Source organism: Myotis daubentonii, chromosome 3, assembly GCF_963259705.1.
Source record: "Myotis daubentonii chromosome 3, mMyoDau2.1, whole genome shotgun sequence".
In the NCBI taxonomy this organism is placed as follows: Eukaryota; Metazoa; Chordata; class Mammalia; order Chiroptera; family Vespertilionidae; genus Myotis; species Myotis daubentonii.
The window spans coordinates 16589736-16614921 of record NC_081842.1 but is presented as its reverse complement, the minus strand read 5'-3'; the positions used below and the strand labels follow the sequence as shown (position 1 = coordinate 16614921).

Genomic DNA, 25186 nt, shown 5'->3' with positions numbered 1-25186 from the left:
GTAATCCACTGATACTCCTTCCCATGATAGCTCTGGTCTCCCCCAATATCCAGGCGTAGTATGTCATGAAAGGAGAATGAGGCTCCCATTCAGAATCCTAGTTGTGCAAGCATTTGGAGAAGTAACTCAGGCCATCAACCAATGAGGATCATCATCCTAGAACCTAGATGCTGTTAGAAAATTCCTGCAAAATTTCCTCATTCCTCTGTCCTAACCATGACACTCCGTTCACCCTTTCGCTGTAGCATTCATATACACAGTCATTATTATGTGTCTTTCTCCACATTGGACTGCGAGCCCCTGGAGCAGCTCTCGGACCTCCACGCCAGTGACACTCTTGGAAAGGGTTCACAGGGCTGAACAATCCTCCATTGCCTCGAGCATTTATCAGTTACCCATTTTCCATTCAAAAATCCCAGCAGTGCTTCTTTCTTTTGGACATCTAGCTAGCGGTGAAATTCAAAAATCCATCCCCTCTACAAGATTTATCGATTGCCCTCAACCTGATATTAAATTTGTATTTTTGTGGTTATACAAGGAAAAATTTAAGTGGTAGACACCATTATAATTATTTTGGAATTCTACTCTCTTGAGCAGGGTGTGTTTAATAATATTTAAGTCCTTTCCAAGTACTAAACCAGCGGTTCTCAACCTGTGGGTCGCGACACCTTTGGGGGTCAAACGACCCTTTCACAGGGGTTGCCTAAGACCATCGGAAAACACATATATAATTACATATTGTTTTGTGATTAATCACTATGCTTTAATCATGTTCAATTTGTAAATATGAAATTGGGGGTCACCACAACATGAGAAACTGTATTAAAGGGTCACGGCATTAGGAAGGTTGAGAACCACTGTTAACTATACTTTCTTATTCTATAAGACTTGTCCTTGCTGTAGCAGGATTAACCTTTTTCAAGAAAACAGCCCAACAGATGTTGACAGTGGCCTTGTGGCTTATGAAACAATAAAGACAGGGAGGTGTTACAGGAAAGTTTACAACCCTTTAAAAACAAAGGACTTTCATAAACGTTGGGGCACTTAAAGCAACATAATGGCAACATACCAAGTCTGCTGGAGCTCTTTATGAGAACATCCTCAAGGTTCTTCCCACAGACCATAAGGGAAACTCATGAGCGTGCTTTCCAATGCTCCAGGAAACCCTACCATCCTTGGATGGACTGTTTTAATAAAGACTCCTTAAGGTTATAGGAAAAAGCCCCTGCAGGTTTTAGAAGGAGTCTTGCTTCTAATGCAAACCATAGGTTCACTGAGAGATGACTGCAAACAAATACAGACATGTATATCCACGAAATTCCCAAGTATTCAGAATATTTATTTTGCCTTGATGTTTTCTCTGGAGCTGCAAAGACTGCGATGGAAACCGATTGGGAAAACCGTGCTCCCAATGTTTTTTCAACTTAACTCCTGTGGCAATTTAGTCAACCAGCCTGCTTGGAAGTCATCTAGCTGCAGAACCTAGGTTGGGGGAAACCTGCCACATTATATAATTCCCTAAGCAGGTTTTGGCTCCGTCTCCGCCAATCCATCTTAAATAGTGGCTCGTGCCCTGCATCCAGCAATACATATGATCAAGCAATTTAGCACAAAAAGAGGAAAGGCCCCACAACTTGGCATCCCCGTGGACATTAATCTTTGAGAAAACCAAATGGGTCCAACTTTTTTTGCCAGAGTGTAATAGCGAAGCTGTCACATTTTTACACAAATGACTCTGGAGTCCGTTAGCGAATGGCAAGAAGAGACGGGGGAGAGCGGGTGGAGGAGGTGTGGCTGCTGAGTGGACTGTTTTCAAAGTGGCTCCGGTTTTCAGGGGAGGGGCCGGGATGCTCCGCACCGCACTGTAGGAGAGACGAAGTAGTTAAAAACCGTTACTAGCGAGGAGCCTGAAGCTCAGGGTGTGGGTATATAAGAAGCGCCTCCAGCGCAGCGCGGCTGCTGCCCTGAGACCCGCGACCTGGCGCACGGACGCAGCCCTTCACTCGCCCCGAGGCCTGGGAGCCGATCGCAGCGGGCCGGTGGGCTCTCACCCGGGCTCCTGCCGCGTACCCTGGGACCGACACCCAACCCCCCAACTTCTGGCCCCTCTCCTTCAAGGCGCACCCCCGGAGTCGTGCGCTCCAGCCCAGCACACGCGCGCGACACCCGCGCGCCCGGCGCCAGGTCCGCCCCAAGGCGATGCGCGCAGGGGACCGGGCGGCTGGGCTCGGACAGCGGGAGTAGCGCCCGCGGGGGGGAGGTCGGGAGGTTCAGGGGTTAGAGACCGGGCTGAGGCCGCCTTCGCTCAGTGCAACACCTGCTGCCGCCACCGCCGGGCCGCGATGAGCCGCGTGGTCTCGCTGCTGCTGGGCGCCGCTCTGCTCTGCGGCCACGGAGCCTTCTGTCGCCGGGTGGTCAGCGGTGAGTCTGGGGCCCCCCGGACGAACAGGGATGTGGGACCCGGGGGCTCGCAGGCGACGGTGGTGCGGGGCAGCCTGTCTGTCCCAGGGTGGACGGTCTCCCGGGGGGTGGAGAGCTGTGCGGGATTGGGGGCCGGGAGGAGGCGTGGGAAGCTGGGTTGTGCTGTGCGCTTTCCTCTGCCCCTCAACACACACGCAAAAAGTTTAAAAATGTCACAAGTGCTGGGTTCCATGGCTGCGAAAGGAGCCGGGCTTCATGGCGAGCAGCGCGGCTTTCCACTTTCTTTGAAAGAGAGTTGAGGGCAGGGCAGGGCTGCGCCCCTGCGGCAGGGGTGGGGTCCCGCGGAGCCCGGGACCAAGAGCCGCTGCGGGGGTGCCTCCCCCTGCGGGCCTGGCTCCGCTGCAGTCCCCACCCCGCGTCCTCTGGGAGGATCTGGGACAGGTCTGCGCGCTGTGAGTCCCTCGGGGACCCCTGGGCACGCAGCCTTTGTTCTCGGGAGGCTGACAAAGAACGGGGGTGGGGAGGGGAGGAAGGGGTGGTCATGGTGCATTGCTGCCCTGCCTTCGCGCACCTCGTCCCAAGTTGGGGACCTGTGGAGTTGGGCTGAGGTATATGCATGGGGACGACTGGCTGCAGGTTCATGCTCCCAGTAGGTGCCCAATTATGTCGGCGGAGTCCGTGCAAGGGCAGTGCATCAGCACTGGCCAGCCTCCCAGCGTTCGCTCTGATTTTTCTTTCCCTTGGACTTTCACGCGCCTATTGTTGAGCCGTTTACATTTGATTCACTCTTTCTTACTTTTGGGGAAGGTCTCTTAAGAAAAACACAGAAAAAACCACAGGAAGCTTCTCAGAAGCGTGACCAGGGCCATCCTGAAAATGGAGCACAGACACTCCTTTTACTGAAGCCTCCTGTGATGCTAATGAAAGGGTTGCAACGAATGTTTGTTGACTGTGTGTGGGCATGTGTTTTAAGTGCCGGGAGGTTTTTTTTCATGTGAAAAGCACAGATTCCTTTTTACAGTCTGTGCATCTTAGAACAGGTGCCATGGAGGGAGAGAGAGATGACAGATGACGGCAACTTCATCAGCAGCGAAGCCAGACCTTTAGAAATTGGCATCTTAAGCTTAATTGTTACTGATCTTCCCCTCAGCGATATGTGATGTCCTACATCTTTCCGATACAATTCTTGAGTGTCTGGTTGTCTTTCACTCTCGACTACCTTTTTGGCACCTGGAGACACTGGAATTAAATACATTGTGAAGTGTCATTTGGAAATGCTATAGCTGCTTGCTTTTCTTTTCTTTTTCTTTCTTTTTTTTTTTTTGAAGAGAATCTGGCTCAACATTTTTAAAAGGAAAACGCTACACTATCAAAAAGGATGTTATAGAAGCCATTCCATTGGCTCATTCCCCCCCCCCCCAATTTAACTTTGAGGAAAAAGTTTACTATTTGGACTCATCTGAATTACACATATCTAACTGCCTTCCTGTTTGTCAGAATTATGCTTGCAAATGAATGAACAGCCAAAACCAGGCATTGAGCATAAGGTGTTTTGTAAACACATAGAAACACTTCTTCTTTGAATTAAATAATATATTTTTGGTGTATTCTTGTTTGGGAGGGAAAAAGATATATGATTAAAATTAGAACTTGAAAATTGTTAGTGAAAATTTATTCTGCATTGTTATTTTATAAATTGTTGTAAACCTGTGCTGTGTTTTTCTGTTATTTATAGGCATCTTGCAGGTGACATCTGGAAAATTTCTAATTAACTGAACATGATCTATTTGATTTAGTATAAATGATGATGTTTGCTTGGTATTAAAACAATTAAGTTTTTCTTATGAGTAATTGAATTGTCTTTGGCCGTACAAGTTCACATTGACATTTAAGCATTATAAATTGATTTGCGATTTTATGCTTTGAAGACAATCTTTAAAAAAATATATATTTCAGACAAAATGGCATGAGGACAGAACAGTTTAAATCTGGACACTTTGGAAGTAGTAGGTCTAATGTCTGCCTGGTCAGCGTTGAGTTTTGAGCGGTGCATCAACTTTTTAATGCCACTAGGGACCATCTACCAAAATCCTCAAGTGTCTGTTGACTGCAGCAAGTTCCTTGGGACCATCAGTAGGAATATACTTACAATGTATTAAATACATTTTCTATTTATTAAATATCAATACAGCTATTTATAATGTCCATGTAGTATACCACCATAACCACCCCAGAAAAATGACAGAAACTCATAAAATAATCCTGCATAGACATTCTCATTTTAGCACTTTAAAATATTCCATTATAAGATATTTTCCAGTACTTTAAAATACATCATCCTTTTAAAAGTTGAGAGCATTATTTATAAAGGAAATGAAAATATTTTTAAAAAGCATTTCAAACAACTTCATCATCATAATCTTCCCTATAAGAGTTCATAGATAGCCCTAACCGGTTTGGCTCAGTGGATAGAGCATCGGCCTGCGGACTCAAGGGCCCCAAGTTCAATTCCGGTCAAGGGCATGTACCTTGGTTGCGGGCACATCCCCAGTGGGGAGTGTGCAGGAGGCAGCTGATCGATGTTTCTCTCTCATTGATGTTTCTAACTTTCTATCCCTCTCCCTTCCTCTCTGTAAAAAATCAATAAAATATATTTTAAAAAAGTTAACTGGAAAGAAGTAAAGCAGAAAAGAATAAAAAAACACACAACAGTTCATAGATAGCATCTAGCAGTAGTAGAAAAGTATTTTTACAGGTCAGAGGCCATGCTTATTTTGATGCATGGATATGCAATACAAATATCCAATCATGAGGATAACAACCAGATAGTACGTAGTGAAAGTATGGCTCTAAGTTGGGAACTACTTTTAGGGTCTTAGACCTGTCCCGGTTTGTTGCTAAACACAGATGTGTAGAGAGTACCTCCGGGGGCTGCAGCCATTTAATTTTGTCAGGTGACTGGTAGGTAATGGGATCCTTAGGACAAAGGTAAGAGGAGTTTACTTATGGAGATAGAGATACATATGAAAAAGAAGAGTTCAAAATTCCGGTTTCAAAGATCAGAAGATGTATTGAAGAGCATGTGGGTATTTTTAAACATATGAAGTGTTTTGAAGTAAAGTAACATTTTTTTTTTCTTTTACTCTCTCCCTCTTTTTTTTTTCTTTCTTTTTTTTCTTTTTTTTTTTTTTTTTAGTGCACACAGCAGTGATCCCCAACCTGTTTGTGCTGCAAAATGGCATTGAGTATGTTTCATGGTGCCTCCAAATTTCTGCAGGACATTTTAATATGTATTCGTTGGAACTTATTAAAATTGGCAAATGTTTTATTTAGAAGATGGATGGTTTAGAGACCTCTCTTTTTATCTCACAGAAGCCACAGAATACTGCAAACTCATGTGATGATCAGTAGCCAACAAATTAACATAATAGCAAAGGAGATACAAAGAACTGTTATCCCAGCCTCTGGTAGTATTCCATGACATCATCAAAAGCATAAAGTGATGACGGTGCAGTTTTCAAAGATGCAATTACTTTAAGCATCTCTTGGGCAAGAAAGGAACAAATTAATCTTATTGCTAGTCATTTAATAAACTGCACATTCATCATAGCCATTAATCCCTAACTGCTGTTTTTCAGCATTTTATGGCTTTGTTTTTAGAACACTTTTTCCTGGAGATGGCAATATCTATTCCATTAACACAAGAAAAGAGGCAGTGTTGTTTAATAAAGGGGTACAAGCGGAAATCCGGCTGATGTCCTCACTAACCATTTTTACTTTTTGTAACGGTGCTCTGTGCTAGGTGGCTGGATGCATACACTGCCAGGAGAGACTTTCTTTCACACATTAGGGATGATATAACATGGCCTGACAACTTGATTCTAGTTATCCTCCTTGTAATGGGGGGGGGGGCGGGATCAGCTTGGGTCTTGTTTGTTTTATTTGGGGGGAAAAGGAGGCGCAATAAAACAATCATTAAAGACATATATGGTCTGAAAATACTAGATCGATGTTCCAATATTAATCCTGTGGCTAAATGTTCAGTAAGAGAAAACCCACACTCTGCTTAGAAACAAACTCTCAAGGCACAACCCCTTGCATATATCCAGTAATCAATATGGATCAATACTAATAATTATAACATGGGAAACACAAATAATGAATATATTCATCAATCCCATTATCTATGAAATCTTTCACCTTAGGAAAAAAGTTCTATTTGATACACCTCTGGGGTAAATGTATGAACTGTGGAGCCTGGCTCCCTGGTTCGCAGCCCTGAGTTCACCACTTGTGAGCTGTGTGAATTTGGGAAAATTGCTTGACTTTCAAGGAGCTGTGAGACGGACCCCGTGTGGCCAGCCCTGTGCCTGGAGCTGAGGCCACCTATGGGAAAACATATTATTATTATTTTTTTCTAGCTTAATAGCCTATATCACCAGGAGAGATATTTTCCTAATTTACCCAAAGGCGTGGATTGTGCTAACTTTGAGGCCCTGCATATTAAGCTCTTGATAAATGTCAGGCTACTATTATGATTCTTATTTCTTTAAAAGTCATAACCACTCTCACTTTTTTTAAAATATATATTTTTTTATTGATTTCAGAGAGGAAGGGAGAGGGAGAGAGAGATAAAAACATCAAGGATGAGAGAGTATCATTGATCAGCTGCCCCCTGCTGGGGATCGAGCATGCAACCCAGGCATGTGCCCTTGGCTGGAATCGAACCCAGGACCCTCCAGTATGCGGGCCGACGCTCTATCCACTGAGCCAAACCAGCCAGGGCCACTCTTACTTTTTAGGAAAGAAAACATTAATGTCCTCAATGTCCCCAGAGTTCAAGTAGAACTCTGGGATTCCAAGCCAGTTCTGATTGATTGAATGCTTGAAATCTTAAGTCACACAAATGGTTTACCATTTGTTATTTAGATCTTGATTTTAAATATTAGAATTTTTTAATTAAAAAAGGAATCTCATCTCCTTGTCAGGAAGCGTGTGGTATTTCCTAGCTGGAGAGGTAGGGCTTGCAGCTGCACCACCATTCAACAAATGACCCAAGACTGCTGTTTTGTTTTGTTTACCAATGTAGGAAATGGATCCCAGCACATCTTAGTAGTGCACTATGCAGCTCATTGCATCATACAATCTCTGCTGCAAAAATGAAGTTTATTATTACAAAACATTTTTATAAGGAAAATTCTTAAGAAGTTGGTGTAATATTGAACCCTGAAAGCAGAACATGGAATCCACAGCTTTCCCTTTCTTTCTAGTTTGAAAGTGTCAGCATTGCCATCAGAGGTCATGTGACACTGTATATTGTAGTATCAGCATACTTGGTGTGATTTTGAGGGGAGTAAGAAAGAATTACGAAAAACAAATTCTTTTGTGCGATTCTGATAAAATGTTTGAAATCCAGTCAGTCTCTGGTTTGGGTTTATCATGTAAATCCTCTTTTGTACAACTTTTTCTGGGCCTCCTAAGGTAGGCCATAACTGAACAATAGGAATTCATAAAATGTCTTGTACGTTTTACTGAATAATGGGATATAAATTCAATGTTGAGTTAATATCAATAATATATGATTATAATATGAGGTCTCAGGAAAATGCTATTACTTTCCTAGCACACTGACGACTCACCTGTCAGAAAGTTAATACATATAAGCAAAATAACACCAAGATCCCTTTCTATTCAGGAAGAAAAAAGTAAAGTGCAATGCATTTATGAGTTTGGCCCCACTTTTACATTATTGCCAAAAGTATTGAAAACTCTGCCAATATTTGGCTCTAAAGGAATTTTAATGACTAAGAAAAAAAGACAAAGTCATATATTCATGGAAGTCGTAGCATAGTCTTGGCTCTGATATTGATAGGAATGTTTATTTTAATAGGCAATACTGAGAATGATCTCTAAATAGAAGTTTCTGGGTACATATGTAGATGTGTGTGTGTGTGTGTGTGTGTGTGTGTGTGTGTGTGAAACCAATAGGTGTAGACTCCTAGGTAGAAGGTCTTTTCTCCCTCTTGTAAATAAGCCAACAAGCAAAGGATATTTCTCACTACAGATGCTAAGTAACATTTAGTAAATTATTGTTAGATAGTATCAAGTTAGCCTTCATGTAGCAAAAGGTGTTACACTGTTATCTGAATATTTACCTGAATATGTTATGGGTAGTAGACTAGTCGATAGAAGGTTAGATGAAGTAGATGGAATAGATGGAAGATTAGAACTCCTGTATTTCAAAGTGATGGGTGGAAGATTTTATCTGAATATAACATTTAGAAGTACGAGAAAAGGAAATTCTCTCTGTGATCTCACAGAATGAGAAGAGAGGGAACCATAATGGTTCTCTAGGAATATTAGCCTTTACAGAAGTGGGAAAAGTTGCTTCCAGCAGATCCGTATTAATGGGACTTTTCTGGGAATCAGGGCACCATCTGTTTCCCAGCTGTTGGAGTTCCACTGCGATTACAGCGCAATGGTCAGCTGAAATGACAGCGAGCAGTTCCATAGCTACTTCTTTTGCTGCAACATGGACTAAGTTTGCCTGAGAAGGTGGAAATCAGTAGTGAAGTACAATTGGATGTAAAGAAATTCACAGCGTCAGCTTTAACTGACTATGATCTATGTATAGCATTAAAAAACTGCAATGTTTCCATAATTTCCTGGAAACTGCCATGCTAGATCTGAACTGCTAGTGACTTTTCAGTTCAAAGTCTGTGGACACATTTGATATTCAATCAATACACTTTGGAGTCAATGTCTATCTGTAGTTGGTAATTGGCCACTGTCCCAATTCTCAGAGAGATCCCCTGCAATGCAGCCACACAGTCTCCACCCCCTGGCCCAGGACTCCTGGACCACTCCATCAGCCACAGCCACAGCCACAGCCACAGCCACAGCGAGCATCAGATTGGCTATCATCCAGGGCCCAGGCAGTATTAGTTGTTAATTATTTTAAATATAACTCCTGCCTATGGATTTTCTCTTATTATTATTTCTCTACAGACTGACATTTATACTTGACTAATAGCTAATAGTGGCATTAGGAATTTTCTCATGACACCAAAAGCTGTCATGCATTTAATTAGAAGCGCTATCTTCATTTTATAAATAAGTTTAGTCTCATCATTTTTGTACCTTCACCATAAATAATAAATATGTGCTGCATATATTTTTAATATATGGGAGATAATGAGCAGAGACTTTTGGCATACAAATCATACATATGAATCCTCTGAATGTGTATATATTTGTTATATAAATAACGTTTACTTATTAAAACTTCTGGCTAATCAATTTTTTTTTTAATTTGGCGTTTTGACATCTTGCAAAACAATCTTGTTGGACAAGGTTAATATTTTAAAAGTACTGGAATCAAATCCAAGACTGAGATTTCTCAGAATGAAAAACTAAACAAATTGAAACCTCAAGGGAATGCAGTTGAGAGATATTTTGAAACTTAGAAGTATGTAAAGATGCCGCAGATGAAAATGGAAACAGTGCTTGATTTAAAAATATAGACATGAAAATCACTAGGCTTCATGGCATTGTTAGCATATTACCAGAAGTAAAAATATAGGCATAAAATCACGAGGTTTAATGGCATTGTTAAAATATTACCAGAAACACTTTTTAATAATGAAGTCATCTCAAAACCTAATAATAGACTAGGAGAAAATTTTTTAAATAACAATTATGCTAGAATCAATCATTGGGACTTCCATAATCATCTCTCAAGGAATGTTTCTGACGGATTCGTCCATTTGAAGTCTCTTTAATTCCAGTTTCCCAAGGGCATTCATACCTGCCTGTTATTTTTCATTAACAATTAGTTGGGGCAGTCTGCTAATTTGTTCATATGATTCAATGTGTTGCTCCTGGGTCCAGATCGGGGTTAATGAGACAGAGGACAACTGGCTGCCATTTTATTAATTGGCTGTTCTCTGCTTGTGTCAAGTTACTGGATGCCTGTCACTCAAACACTGTTGTGAGGTGAATGGCCTTGTGCTGTTTTCCGCTCCCTCCCGCCTCTGCGTGTCATCAGAGGTGATCAGTTGCTTACTCGGGGAGAAGGGCTGTGTACCAGCACTGGCTCGGTGTGATGCACTGTAATTAAAAGTGTAAATCTGGGATGCTTTATTTTGATCCCAGTGTTTAAGTACAATAACACCTCCAGCCACCATAACTGGCAACGTTTCTGGCTCAGCTTCAAAATTAAATACACGGTGAAAAAAGCCTTCAATCTCAAGAGAAATAATGTTCATGCAGATGAACCACAAGAAAGCAGTAAAACTTTGTGCTTAATTTCTTAGCATAAAGTCATTTCACTTAATTTTACATAAAATAGTATGATAGTCTATTTGCCAAGGCTAAACCTAAGCTGAAATCAGACAAAGACTAAGTAGGGCAGCAGGTTGGAGATAAGGAACAGGGACAGAGAGGGGCTCCTGGCAGTTTGTGAAGTTGACAACCAGAGGTGAGAGGTGAACCGAAGAAGATAATGAGAAACAAAACAGCTGGACCATTGGAGAGAGTTTGTATCACCGTGGCTTACATGCTTGGGGGTAAAACAGGGGAGGGTGTAAGTAAAATATTCCATTGTAGTAGAGTTAACTAAGTCCCATACACCATGGCTTCATTATGACCTGATATGATCATGCCTATTCAGTTATGACATCAGGAAAATTCGTTCTGCTTAATATGTAGGTGTATGTGAAATTCAATTTTGAGAGTGTTTTTTAAATCAAACTTTTTTGTTTTGTTGCCTATGTGTTTAAGTCATCTGATGTTCGTTCGTTTGTTTGTTTGTTTGCTTGCTTTTCAGGCCAAAAGGTGTGTTTTGCTGACTACCAGCACCCCTGCTACAAACTGGCCTATTTCCAGGAGCTGTCCAGCCGAGTGAGCTTCCAGGAGGCGCGCCTGGCTTGTGAGAGTGAAGGGGGAGCCCTGCTCAGCCTGGAGAACGCAGCAGAACAGAAGTTGATAGAAAGCATGTTGCAAAACCTGACAAAACCAGGCACGGGGATTTCTGATGGCGATTTCTGGATAGGCCTCTGGAGGAGTGGAGAGGGGCAAGCGTCTGGTGCCTGCCCAGACCTCTACCGCTGGTCCGATGGCAGCAGCTCCCAGTACCGGTGAGTCGGCTCCTGAGGGAGATTTCTCTTCCTTGTAGGTAGGATGTCAGAATAGAACAGGTGACATCACTTAGAAGTGATCCTGTTGCTCTATACAGAGTAGGACAAGAGGAGGTTTTCAGTATGTGGAACACAGTTCTGGTGTTACTATTTATTAATCATTGTGTTGTTTTATTAGTCATTGTGTTATTATTAATCATTATATTATTATTATTTATTAATTAATGCATTGTTATTTATTAATTACTGCATTATTTTTCTGCACGAACAATTGTAATCCTACTTTTGCTGCACCCTTTATTTCCAGAAACTGGTATGCGGATGAACCTTCCTGTGGAAGTGAAAAGTGCGTTGTGATGTATCATCAACCTACGGCCAATCCTGGCCTTGGAGGCCCCTACCTTTACCAGTGGAATGACGACAGGTGCAACATGAAGCACAATTACATCTGCAAGTATGAACCAGGTAGGATGTATTGTAAACTGACATTAACAGATGATGTGCGTATCTGCTTGTATTGTCTTATCTGTAAGCTGTGCTACCTTTGGCTCTTTTTGTTTTTCTGCTGTGAAACATCACTGTACTCGGCAGCTTGCCCTGTCATGCAGTGTACTGAAGCGCACTGTGGGCCACAGGACAAGCTGCCACAGAGTTAGGACCAGGGTACCTAGAAACTATAGAAACTAGCGTCACTAGAAATAGAAACTACAGTCACTAGAAATAGAACTAGGGAGTACCTAGGAACATCTGGGAAGGTGTCTTTAAGAAGAAATAATCATTTCCAATATTAAAGTCAAATTGTGTTTTTGTAAATTGATTTAATGAAAAGTAAACATCTATTTTAAAATATCTCTCTATATAAAAGCCTAAGCGATGAAATTACCGAACAACCGAACGCGCGGTCACTATGACATGCACTGACCATCAGGGGGCAGATACTCAATGCAAGAGCTGCCTCCTGGTGGTTAGAGCACTCCTATAGCCAACCTCCGCAGCCAGCCAACCTCCTGCAACCCCTCCCTCTGGCCAGTTAACCTCCCATGGCCCCTCCCCCCGGCTGGCCAACCTCCCGCAGCCTCGATGGGTCCTGATAGCCAGCCAGGCCAAGGGACCCCATCCATGCACGAAATTCATGTGCCGGGCCTCTAGTTTTAAATATTTAGTATGGTGTGTGTGAAGGAGGTATGTCACCAAAGCACCTATAGATTTACACATCTGGGCGACAGTTCTTTGGGTGATCATCTGGGGAATTCAAGGGATCAAAGGAACATTACCTTATGATTTCATGGCATGATTCTTGGCACATACTCTTCAGTGAATATCAAACTGGTCATAGCTCACTGAACCAACAATCATGACAAAAAGTAGGGACGTGTGCCATGCTCTTGCTGTGATCCTCACTCTTTGAAATATGCTTCCTTAATCAGCTTTTGCTTCAAGTCTCTAATCCGTTGCCCTATGCAGCTAATGAGAAGGTTACTTTGACCTAAGCTACCACAGTGTAGTTTCCTATGGAAATAGTAATTTGAATTCCTTTGAATAAGACAGCTCAACTGAATTGATATTTGACCAAAAGAGAGATTAATCAAAACTGTATAAACTCGTTTTTAAAAATAATTTAAGGAAGTCAAATTAGATACTTAGGCTTTGGGATTTCTTTCGGTGCTATTTGTCTCCTCAGTGTTTGGAAATACATTTTAACTCTTCTGTCTACTTGACCTCATGTACTCATGGGAGGCAATCATAATCAAGTGCTGCTATTTCCATTATTCTCTTGAAATTACATGATTCCTTTTTCTCATAAGACCATGAAGCACAAGGGATTAGTTGAATTAGATTTACTCCTCTGTCATGTTTATCCTGCTCTTGAGTGTATTAGCCAACTTTCTTTCCCTGGGGAGTTTATTCTTTAGCAGCCCCTAGGTTGCTAAATTCATCATTACCCTTTCAGAAGCCTTTACAAAGCTAAATCTGTTACACTTTTATGGTTTTTATCTTCTTTTTTTTTTCTTAAAAATATAAAGTTGAAATTTCTCTGGTAGTTTCTATTTGCAACTGTATGTACTCAAAACTCTTAAACAGATTATATTATAGCATCTTCTTAATACAATATTGTCTTCTTCTCTGAGCTTTTATTTTTTAAAATGTATTTTTATTGATTTTTTACAGAGAGGAAGGGAGAGGGATAGAGAGTTAGGAACATCAATGAGAGAGAAACATTGATCAGCTGCCCCCTGCACACCTCCCACTGGGCATGTGCCCACAATCAATGTACATGCCCTTGACCAGAATCAAACCTGGGACCCCTCAGTCCACAGGCCAAGGCTCTATCCACTGAGCCAAACCGGTCAGGGCTTCTCTGAGCTTTTAGATGAAAAATTTGACCTAAGTGTATTTGTTTATTTTATTTTATTTGTTTATTTTGGCCTTCATAGTTACATTATTCAGAATACTATAATCTCAGAATCTTCTTGACTTGTTTTGTATTAGATAATCTAGGTTTATATTACTCATGGAAGAGCATTGTAGACATAATATTATTTTTTCCTTTATCTCCTATATTCTACCTAAATCTTCAAATATTTATACTTTGTGAACTTATGGTTAGTTTTCTGGTGGTGAGGGACTTGGAGGATTAAGCAGTGGGCCCACTTAAAATTTACAAATTATAACACAAATTATTTTGAACTATAATTATTTCTCTAACTATACCAGAACTACTGTTTAATTTGGACTTAGTCTTCTCTTTCTGCTCCAACATACCATCTAAGCATGACTAATCATATTTAAAGTGAATAATTTACTTCTGAGTTTGCCTATTCTCTTCGCCATCATTTTTGTTATTGTCCAAAGAGCTGCATATCTAGTCTATAGGTCTACCAATGTTACCCAAATGCATTTTTATGGAGATATGTCTGAATCTAATTTTTGCATTTACCAAATTGCACTCTATACTCTTGTTCTTAGACATTAAAAATAACAGGTATGGAATTATGTTTCTAAAATGTCATTATTTAATCAGCAACTGCATTAAATTAAAATTTATTAAAATTATTTAATAAATAATTTTCTGTGTTAAGATGAGTTCTGTGTTAAGCAATTACATAATATCTGTATTATTTGTTCCGCAAATACCAGTTGAGATAAGCATAGAGTGCCTAACTGAATTCTGCAGAAGAATGAGTGTAGGGTAGGACTGTATCTGAAACCTAGTGGAGCCTATTAAAGGGTCAGGGTGAAATAAGTACATAAGGATAGTAAATATTATTACAGGATGGTATATGATTAAACTCCCAATGAATAGAGACTATGTGGTCAATCAGAGTAGTAATTATTATATTGAAATGATTTACTATTCTGAAATGAATATAAGATACTGCATATGAGCTTTTCTTTCCATCACTTGACAAAAATAAATAGGAAATTATATTTTTGGAACAAATAAAAATAAATTTACAGGGAATTTTCTTAATAATTTTAATATAGTCACTGAACTATTAATTTAACAAATAAGACCTAGAAAAAATTAGGTGATAGAGCAGTACCAGGTCCTGGTAAGATTTTCAATATCTTTTAAGGGCATGGAATTGAGGAGATCTCATCTCATAGAACCAGGGAAAGAAATAACTCACAAGCCTTAGTTTATTAGCATATTTTAAAAAGAGGTAGACACTATTAGAAATAATATCTAAGAATGGCATTATTTTTATAGGATAGAAATGTGCTTAGAACATTATTTGAATCATCAATTCCAAATGCAATCCATATGTAATCTCCTGCTGACTATTATTGTGAGGAGGAACCTAAATATTAAACTGATATTAGTACCAAGATCATCTTTGCTTGCTGTTGAATTGCAGTTAGTGGCTCACAGTCTCATGGTCACTGCTTCTTGGTTATCTTTGCCTGGCTTCGTGCCTGCTTTGATATTACTGTCTGTAGACATGCTGTTGATTGCTAATGTGGTTATGGTTGCAAGGATTCACCAAGTGGATGCTTGATTTAAAGATAATTAAATGTTGACTTTCTAGTTAGATAATTTCAAGTAAATTTGGAATTCAAAATATAATTCTTAGCTGTAAGTTGTTCAGAAGTCAAAACTGATGTTTATATGGTTTTATAATAAACTTTTATTTTCATCTATTTGTATTTCTCGTGTTGATCACTACATATGATCATATGATGTCTGTACTTATTATCTAAAGAGATCAAGCCAACAACTCCTGGAGAGAAGACTTACTTTACAAATCAACCAGAAGACACCCATCAAAATGTGGTTGTTACTGAAGCAGGTAATTCGTTCTTGTGTCTTTAAATCCTCTATGGAGAACAGAAACTGTTTGTTTAAACTCTGCTTCTAATTGGCCCCAACTTTTCTTGTTGCTTGGTGAAATTGTGCGCTAAATATGGGCCTATGGACATTTACTTTTGAACTAGGTTAGAACAACTGGTGCTAAGATAGTTTTTGCATGCAAGAACCTATTTTGTTTTCATCTGGTTGGTTATGTAGCTAGCACCAAACTAAGTAATTCCTATTACAATCTGAACCTACAAGGAACTTCCCCAACAACGTATAGGAATTATGATCTAAATTTGCACATGCAGTGGCCTGCCAATAGTGTTGTGCTGGTAAATGTTTAAGGATTGGCCAGGGTGAGGTGGGTATAAAATAAAAAGAGATCAACCAAAGAACTTGTGTGCATGTATGCATAACCCATGGACACAGACAGTAGGGTGATGAAAGCCCGGGGCTGGGCTAGAAGAGGTCAATGGGGGAATCAGGGGGGCTTATGTAATATTTTCAACAATAAATATTAAAAGAAAAACAAAACAAAACCACTGATTTGTAGACTTTGGGATTTTCTGATGTAAATACTCCCTGGCTGTTTTCGAGCTACCAAAGTGACATCACTGAACAGCAAGGTGGGAAGAATGCAAGCAATGATCTCACAACCCAGCTGCCTCCAACATACCACTCTCTGCAAAAGAAACAATGAAATCCCAGTGCAGATGGCATGTTAGTTAGAAATCGTATTAGCCTGGCCCTATGCCAACTGGACAGGAATGGTGACTTATCCTAGCTGCTTTTTGAAGATTGAGCCAAAGACCCAAAGTCTCAAAATCTTTCCACGGGTCATCCAAAATCCATGAAAAAGTGGGGAATACTGTCTCTTTTTCTTTACTAACACAGATGAGGGATCATGATGGTATTTGGAAAAGGGAAAAAATATTTTGTGAATTTTTAAAATTCTTGAAGTCACCTGTTACCTGTTGGAGGCTAAGGAATTGATGAAAATATATTATCTTCAAAATGCCCCATCCTTGGACCTCAGCTAATATACTGTCTCATGTTAACAAAGGAAGTGATATGTAGTTAAATGGATAGTTTGCTTAGGTTGGTCCACTTTGGCTAGAATTATTTAGATTAATAATGATGTCTGCTTTTGATTGGCTAGAAAATAAATGCATAGTTTTCAATTTGTTTTTCCTGTATGGATATGATGTGAAAGCTTAGTGCACTTCATTTTTCAGATGCCTGATTTTAAACCATTCAGAACATCTAAACCTAATTAAAGATAATCAGTAAATAATTACACTAGGGATATTTTCCCCCTATGGCATTGATGAAATGTTCAATAAATTCATGCTATCTGGGACTTCAATTTTTTATTTTACTGAGAATACCCAACACGATCAAGTGTGATGGAACAGGATTAAAAATGATTCATTTTTAGAATTTAATTAAGAGCAAGTCTTCATGCCTCTGAAGTTTTGTGTTGCTGGGTTATGACTATATCATCAGTTAATATTTACACATTTTGGTGTAATGCCAAGGAGTCTTGCATATCATCATGGCACTGAGCTTATTGGTTAAGATAATTATGTATCCAATAAATGAACAGTTATTTTAATAATGATTGTTATTCTTTAATAATCAGTGCCTGGATCTCTAAATAAGAACTAAGAAGGATTAATGAAGTGAGATAGCTAAGATCATGAATACATTATGAAAAAAACTAGCCCTATCTGAATAGCAGATTTAATAATACTTTTGGAAATAAGGACACTGAATAGGAGCATGCAGTATGATTTTGTTTTTGAGTTTTAACAAACATGAATATATTATGTCATTCAGCTATTTAGTACTTAGGGAAAAACCTTGTTGAGAATCTATTTATTGATAATAGTTTTATTTTACCTTAAATTCTGGGCAAACTTTTTATATAACTTTGGTGTTAGAATTCTGCTTCAGCTGTCTTTTTACACTGGCTGTTTTACATTTGTAGGCATAATTCCCAATCTCATTTATGTTGTCATACCAACAATACCACTGCTCTTATTGATACTGGTTGCTTTTGGAACCTGCTGTTTCCAGATGCTGCATAAAAGGTAAATAATTCATATATGTAAAGATACCTCGAAAGTTTTAAATTAGCCTAAACTTATATTTTTGATTTGCCTTAAGAAAGTTCTGATTTTTGTATCTGTCAGAACCAATGCAGTATATAAAATCTGGTAAGATATACCTTTTCATAGGATTCATGTATCATCTCATTCCATCCTCACAAGCCATATGAAGTAGGTACCCTTCAGTTTCTATTTTTCAGTTGAGAAGATGGTGGCTTAGGTGGGTTACATGCTTTGCCTTGGGGCTCATAGCTAATGTATGTGCTGGATCTGAATGCTTGTAAGCTTGCAACATATGCAACTATACTGTCCCTTGTTTATTAAGTATAAGTAAGCATTAATGCTAAACCTTTCAATCTTGACCTCAAGTTGAATGAAAGACTTGATTTTTGGGTAGGTGTACTTTGTAGTATTTTTTAAAATTTTCAAGTCATAACCTATTTTATTTCAAAAGGATCTTTTAAGTATAGGAAATAAAGCACACTGGTAAAAATAGGTCACTTTTTGGTTGGCAGCTTGAAATAAAATGACACATTTTAATAGCCAGATTCTTAGGAGCATTCTTTTTAAAAATATATATATTTTTTATTTCAGAGAGGAAAGGAGATAGAAACATCAATAATGAGAGAGAATCATTGATCGGCTGCTTCCTGCATTCCCACACTGGGAATCGAGTCCACAGCCTGGGCATGTGGCCTGACTAGGAATCGAACTGTGACCACCTGGTTCATAGGTCAAAGCTCAACCACTAAGCCATGCTGGCCGGGCTTAGGAGCATTCTTTTATATCTGTTTATCCATATCCTTGAGTTAGAGATAAAATTTTTCCATGTGTATCAATTTGTCAATTCAGTTAAAATAATTAATATAGGAAATATAAATATGTGTGGAAGGAAAATAGGAAAAGATGTTGGATTTAAATAAGAATATGTTTGTTAAAATGGACTAGACCAGCGATTTTCAACCAGCGTGCTGCAAGAATTTTTAAAATACGCTTACCACACTATTTAGTCAGGAGCACTGACTTCTTTTCCCTTAGATTGTAAAAAAAAAAAAAAAAAAAAAAAAAAATGACAATGGTCAACACAACAACAGCTGTCTGGTGTGAATAAATAAAAATTTGAAATATTTTTTTTTGTCAGATTGGAAAAAAATAATTTTGGGGGTGCTACCGGCTATTAGTAATTAGTTTGTATGTACCATGAAATGAAAAAGGTTGAAAATTGCTGGACTAGACATCTATATCAGAGTGTTTCTAATAGAAATTGATCAGAATTTGCCCATCATTTTTTTCTTTTGATGTTAATTTTTCTTCTTCTTTTCCTGAAATAAACCCTAAAGAATCCACTAAGTTAAAAAAAGTCCCAGAGAAACGTTAAATAGATGTAAACTCTAACGTTCACATAAATTTAAAAAAGGATCCAACCTATGATTTACTGGCTTTTTAAGTAAGACATTTTGAATAATAATAATAAATATCCAGGCCAGTATGGCTCAGTAGTTGAGCATCGATCTATGAACCAGGAGGTCACGGTTCAATTTCTGGTCTTAAATTGTTTTTCAGTATCTTGTACAAAATAAAGACAGTAGTCATATCTAGCTTCTTCCCTTAATTCCTAAGACTGTGGAAAGATGATTTATCATTATGGAAAGCAGTGATGTAGAGGGAGGATTGGATATAAATCCCCCATAACCCAGCCAAACTGTTAAGGAAGAGCTGTAAATAACAAGTCAGCTTGAAAAAAAATAATTTGAAAAATATTATGTAGATCTTCTCACTTCTAAGATAAATATTTCTAAAGTTCCAGTAACTGAGTTTTCTCTAAAGTTGGTTTGCCTTCTTCCAAATAGTGCATGTTACTGTAGAGATTCTATTCATTCAGAAGCCTTCCAGGTTTTCCCATCTTGAAGATCTGTGGAGTTTTCATTGTTTGAAATTCTCAGAGTGAAAAATATAAACCAAAATAGAGTACCTCTAGGTGCCAGAATTAGCTGTAGTGGTTAATTCATTTGTTCTTAGATGCTCCCCTTTTCCTTTCTTCCAGGAAAGCAAGGAGAAACTTCATCAAGGACTCAACTCCATTATCATCTGAGTGCCTTGCAGAAAATTTAAATTCCAACCTGGTACACATGATGGTTTCTATCATTCCATGTCATGTTCAAAATAATAACTCTTGTTTCCTTAACTAGTAGTAACTCTTAAATACAATACGAATGCTATACAAAAACTACAGTAATAGCCCTAACTGGTTTGGCTCAGTGGATAGAGAATCAGCCTGCGGACTGAAAGGTCCCAGGTTCGATTCTGGTCAAGGGCATGTAGGTTGATTGTGGGCACATCCCCAGTAGGAGGTGTGCAGGAGGCAGCTGATCAATGTTTCTCTCTCATTGATGTTTTTAACTCTATCCCTCTCCTTTCCTCTCTGCAAAAAAATCAATAAAATATATTTAAAAAAAAACTACAGTAATAATCACATCACCTTTTTCACCATTAAAAAAATATTTCATGTTTTTCATCAACTTTGCTTGATTTATTTTCCTTTCTAGATGACTTCATAGAAGATGTCAACATAAAGATGTGTTGCTCTTACTTATTTAGATGCAAATCTCCAAAACATATATATGGAACATACTATTTTATTAGTAACAAATTCACAGTTAAGTTGAAGTCATTTTATTAATATTATAAAAATATATTGCTCAGGCTTGTTTAGGAAGAATTTCTTTTTTTTCCCTTTAAGGAGTTCTGCAAGGTCAGGTAGAGAGAGTGAAAGGATGGGTAGAAGGCAGACCTGTGGCGATTGGAGAGGGTGCTGTTGGGAGGGTCTGTGGGAGGAAGGAAGTAGAGAGCACGGTACACAGAAACAGGAAGTGGTTAGTTGTGCAGGTGAGGGCTCATTCTCAGGAAACTAGATCAAAAGGAATCTAGAGCTTGATCAGTAGTCTGGAATAGGATGGTGGGTATGCTTAGGAACAGGCTCTTTGCAGGAGCCTAAGAAATGGACATTTTATGGAGAGTTGAAGATAGCACAGCCTGGGGCACAAGGAAATGTGGGCCAGAACTCTACATCTGATGAGAGTGAAGATCAAGCTCAGATCTAGGGAAACTCAGATACCCATAAATTATCAGCACCTGAATCTACATTGTTTTCAGAGACTGAAACAATAATTAAACTTCCAGGGATTAGGTGTCTTAATTGTAGGACCAAAAAACTGATAGGAAGAGGAGAATAGAAAGGTTCTTATACTTAGGAGAAAAGCACTATTTTGATGCTTTGGCATTCAATACAGCATATGCTAATTGAGGAATATTCAAAAAGCAACATTTCAAAAATCATATTCCAAGGAAAATGAAGATTTAATGGTGATTACAATGAAAATGTTGGCATTGTGTCAGACATACTTGTGTGTGTGTGTGTGTGTGTGTGTGTGTGTGTGTGTGTGTGTCTGAATTCTAAAGTATGACGAATCCAACAGAGAACCATCTATTTTATTTTATTTTTTTCATAATTTCATATGAACTGTTTGTAATCTTCACATGCTGGAATAATCTAGGATTTTTTGTAAGAATGAAAAAGTAGGCTGGTGAGAGAAGAAGGACACTTTTAATTATTTTTTCTTTTTGGTTTTCTGATTGAGTGATATTTTCAACTCTGTCTTCTGACTCACTGATTCAATTCTCAGCTTCCCCTAATCTGCTGTGTATTCCTACCAATGTGTTCTTTATTTGTGTTATATCATTCTTTAACTCAGACTGTTCTTTTTTCATAGTTATCATATCGTTTTTCACGCTGTTGAACATTTTTATCATCATTACTCTGAACTCTGTTTCAGATAAATTTCTTATCTCTGCTTCATTTATCTCTTCTGGAGAATTCTCTAGTTCTTTCATTTGGGGATTGTTTCTTTGTCTTCCCATTTTGGCTTTCTGTTTGGGTTTGTGATCCTCTACACCTCTTAATCGTGAGTGCAGGAAGGTGTTAAAGGCTGTTTCTGACTAATTAGATCAGGCAAAGGCTCAAAGCCTCCAGAGACTGCCTCTGCCTACAAACTAATAGTATTCCAACTTGAATTGCCCTCCCCCCCGCCCCAGGCAATTGTCTTTGGGTATGGCAGAGTTTTTTCAACAGGATGGGGCAGTTGCTTATGCCTGGAGGCTAATTGTTACTTTTAATCTCTTAGTGGCCTCAGGGCAAGGTGTTTTCCAATAGGGTGTGTCAACTGTCTTCCCCCACAAGCAAGGCAAATGTTTATGTGGGAAAGATATTCTCCGGTGTGAGGGAATAACTCAGCCTAGGAAACTTGGGGTGTCTGCCTTCTGGGCTCTATCCCCCAAATCTCCAGTCTTGGCTTCTGCTCTCACAGCTCCAGTCCACTTCACCCTCCTTCTGCCAGAGCACAAGGTGGGTGGCTCCACAGGGAATTTTGTATGTTGGCCCTTTAAGAGGGTGCCTGAATTTTCAGCTGTTACTCTCTGGCAGACAGGGTCCCACTGCTTTTCACAGCCAGATATTATGTGGGTACCCTCCTCAGTTTTGGTGCTCTCTGCTGTAGGGCCCAGCTTGGGGATTAGATCCCAGAGTTCTCAGTGGCACTACTCCCTCCCCCCCCCCCCCCCCCCCCATAGCTGAGAAAACGCTCTGGGACTTCAGTAGCTGTCTGTGGGCACCTGGCCAGCCCTTTCACGCCTCGGTTCCTCCTACCAGTCTCTATGCATTCTCTACTTTTGGTCCTCAGGTGTCTGGGTTATCTCCTGCGAGTTTTCTGTTGATTATTCAGGAAGTTTTTCCGTATTTTAGTTGCAATACCAGCTTGTTCCTGGGAGCATGTCCGTGCAGCATCCACTTACTCTGCCACTATTTTCAATCTCTAGAAGGACACTTTTACCATAAGGCTCTGAGATGCATACCTCCACTTGGACCAAGACATGCCCAGTTTTATAAGGAATCTCCTAAATTGAACTTATTTCTTCTTATGTTTTTCAGTAAAGGAAGGACAAAAACTAGCCCAAACCAGTCCACACTGTGGATTTCAAAAAGCACGAGAAAAGAAAGTGGCATGGAAGTGTAAAAACTCATTGACTGGCTCCAGAAAAGAAAACAGAGGTTTGTATAAGGAATGGTATCAGAACCTGAGCTTGGAATGGCTTGAAATCTCAGAGGATCTGCAAGATGAACTGTAAGCTCCCTCTTGAGGCAAATATTAAAATGAGTTTTCTATGTTTATTTCATTTACAAAATACGCTGTGCTAATAATGGAGTGAGACATGCTTATTTTGCGAAATGATGCACCCAAACTTCAAGTAAGTGGAATGGGCCATGCGGATAAACTTGCTGTCAGTACATCGGCAGTATGTGTGTCAGAAGCAGTTATTTTTGTTCCTTTGACCTTTCATAAGTTGTAATCTGGTTACTGTAATGTAAATTGTATTGAAATTTACGGTGTGCAAATATATTTTACCTTTACGTAAGTGTTTGATAAAAATGGACTGTTCTCATATTTATTTTTATGGTGTCTCATTTTTCAATACATGCTGTTTTAATTAAAGAAATTTATCACTGTGGTCAACTGAATTCACAAGCATAAGTATATTACCATAGGAAAAAGTTTCCTTTCTAGAAATGGTTCATCTTTCAGTTTCTCTGCTTTGGATCAGACAATGTGTGCATAGGAGATCTCTTCAGAAATAAGAAGTTATTTCATTAACTGTGGTATAAATCCACACAAATATTTTACTTAGAGGCAAGAATTGTCTAAGTTCAATTGTGCAAGACATGTGCCTTACAATTATTTTTAGTTTAAAATTCAGCAGATTTTGTAATAACTTTGTTAATAACTATATAAATGATATACTCAATCTAGAACGAAAATAGTGGTATATACATTATAAATCATATGTCTTCACATGTTGCCTATATAACCACAAGTAGCTCGCTGAGGGCTCTGGAATCAATTTGGTCCCTCCCTTGGCCACAAAACAAAGGGTTGTTTGGGGTTTGGGAATAAAACTGGAGGCAGATAGCTGCATCGTTTGTCTAAGGTTTTCTTCTAGCTCTGATTTGCCTCTATCAGCAAATGGAGGGGTTTTCCAGTTGGGACCAGGTGAGTGGTCACATTGGTGTGGAGGTAAGCACAGTACACTAACATTTCAGCGAGGAAAGAAAGTTATGAGTTAGTGTGAAAAAACGACTGGAGGGCATGGATGGTCACTGTTCATTGTTAAGGCTTTGGCTGGGAGAGTAAATTGGGGCTCTTCTGTCTTATCCCCTGGTTTCTTCAATGCTTGTGGCTTCTTCTTCTCAAGAGAGAGTTGTAACTAACTAGTCTTCACATGTCCCTGTGCTCCTTTGAACCAAATAAAAAGTTCTTGTTTCTGAAGAATGAGCATTCGTGTCGTCTAAATCTCTCAAGTGGACAAAATACACCTATGTTTGCATCAGTACATGAAGATGAGAACAAGTTACTGCTTAAGGGCAGTGAGAATGAAAGTGGTGGTTATAGAGCGTTTTAAACCTCAGCTTTTTCCAGACAGTCCTTTTCCATTAATCAAAAGATCTCACTAAGGCAGTTTACAACTAGAGTTGGTTGACAAAACTAAAAGGCAAAATAGAAATTAGTGGGCATTGGCCCCTCTTCAGCTGCCTACAGACTGAGGGAATGGACAGCTGCATCATAGGCTTAGATCAGCCCATGTTGAGCACTCCCCTTTCTTTTCTTGGCCACCCATCTTTCTGGGCAGAATGAATACCAGCTGCTGGGATCTACCTCATCTCACCAAGCTCCCACCGTGCCTGTCTTCCTTTCGTGAAGACTGGATGGGAGGAGACTAGACTTTCCTCACTCTCTCTGCCTCCCATGACTACAACAGCTGCACGCAGGAGAGGCAGAGCTGTGGGGAGGGGCCTTGTTATGCCTTTCATCTTGATCCAGGCCTGGATAACTCTTCTGGCATTAATTACTAAACCCATAAGTTACCGGGAGTGGGACAATGAACTTCACACTTATTAGAAGATGGTCAAGAGACTGTCCTAAGTGTTTGTTAACATTGCAGCTGACCTTTGAAAAGTATTAAAGGGCTACATGGTGTGGATGTTCTTTTCAGAGCATAGTTCTTCATGTGTGTTTTGAAATGCACACATTTTGAATTCTGGAATAATATCCAGGTAGTAAATCAAAGAGTACACCCTACCCCTGCTGTTCTATCCTTCCTAACTATCAGGA

The 25186-nt window shown here is 39.4% G+C and overlaps 1 protein-coding gene across 2 annotated transcripts; it reads left to right on the top strand.

Annotated features, from left to right (window-relative positions):
* The first annotated feature begins 1867 nt into the window (after positions 1-1867).
* Positions 1868-24346, top strand: CHODL (chondrolectin). 2 transcript variants are annotated; one of them, XM_059686803.1, is made up of 7 exons: positions 1868-2421; positions 11249-11558; positions 11866-12023; positions 15764-15850; positions 17846-17948; positions 20011-20089; positions 22951-24346. In XM_059686803.1, the coding sequence occupies exons 1-7, from the start codon at positions 2343-2345 to the stop codon at positions 22951-22953; spliced, it is 819 nt and encodes a 272-aa protein (XP_059542786.1). In that variant the 5' UTR covers positions 1868-2342; the 3' UTR covers positions 22954-24346. The 2 variants fall into 2 exon arrangements, with proteins under 2 accessions (XP_059542786.1, XP_059542785.1); XM_059686802.1 differs by lacking the exon at positions 20011-20089 and having other exon boundaries at positions 1870-2421.
* Positions 24347-25186: the final 840 nt, after the last annotated feature.

What these genes read in the sequence shown, in the direction of transcription:
- CHODL (XM_059686802.1), top strand. Translation starts at nt 2,343, where the DNA reads ATGAGCCGCGTGGTCTCGCTGCTGCTGGGCGCCGCTCTGCTCTGCGGC. An exon ending in GGCAGCAGCTCCCAGTACCG is followed by an intron (nt 11,559 to 11,865) that starts GTGAGTCGGCTC and finishes CTTTATTTCCAG; the next exon opens with AAACTGGTATGCGGATGAAC. An exon ending in CATCTGCAAGTATGAACCAG is followed by an intron (nt 12,024 to 15,763) that starts GTAGGATGTATT and finishes TATTATCTAAAG; the next exon opens with AGATCAAGCCAACAACTCCT.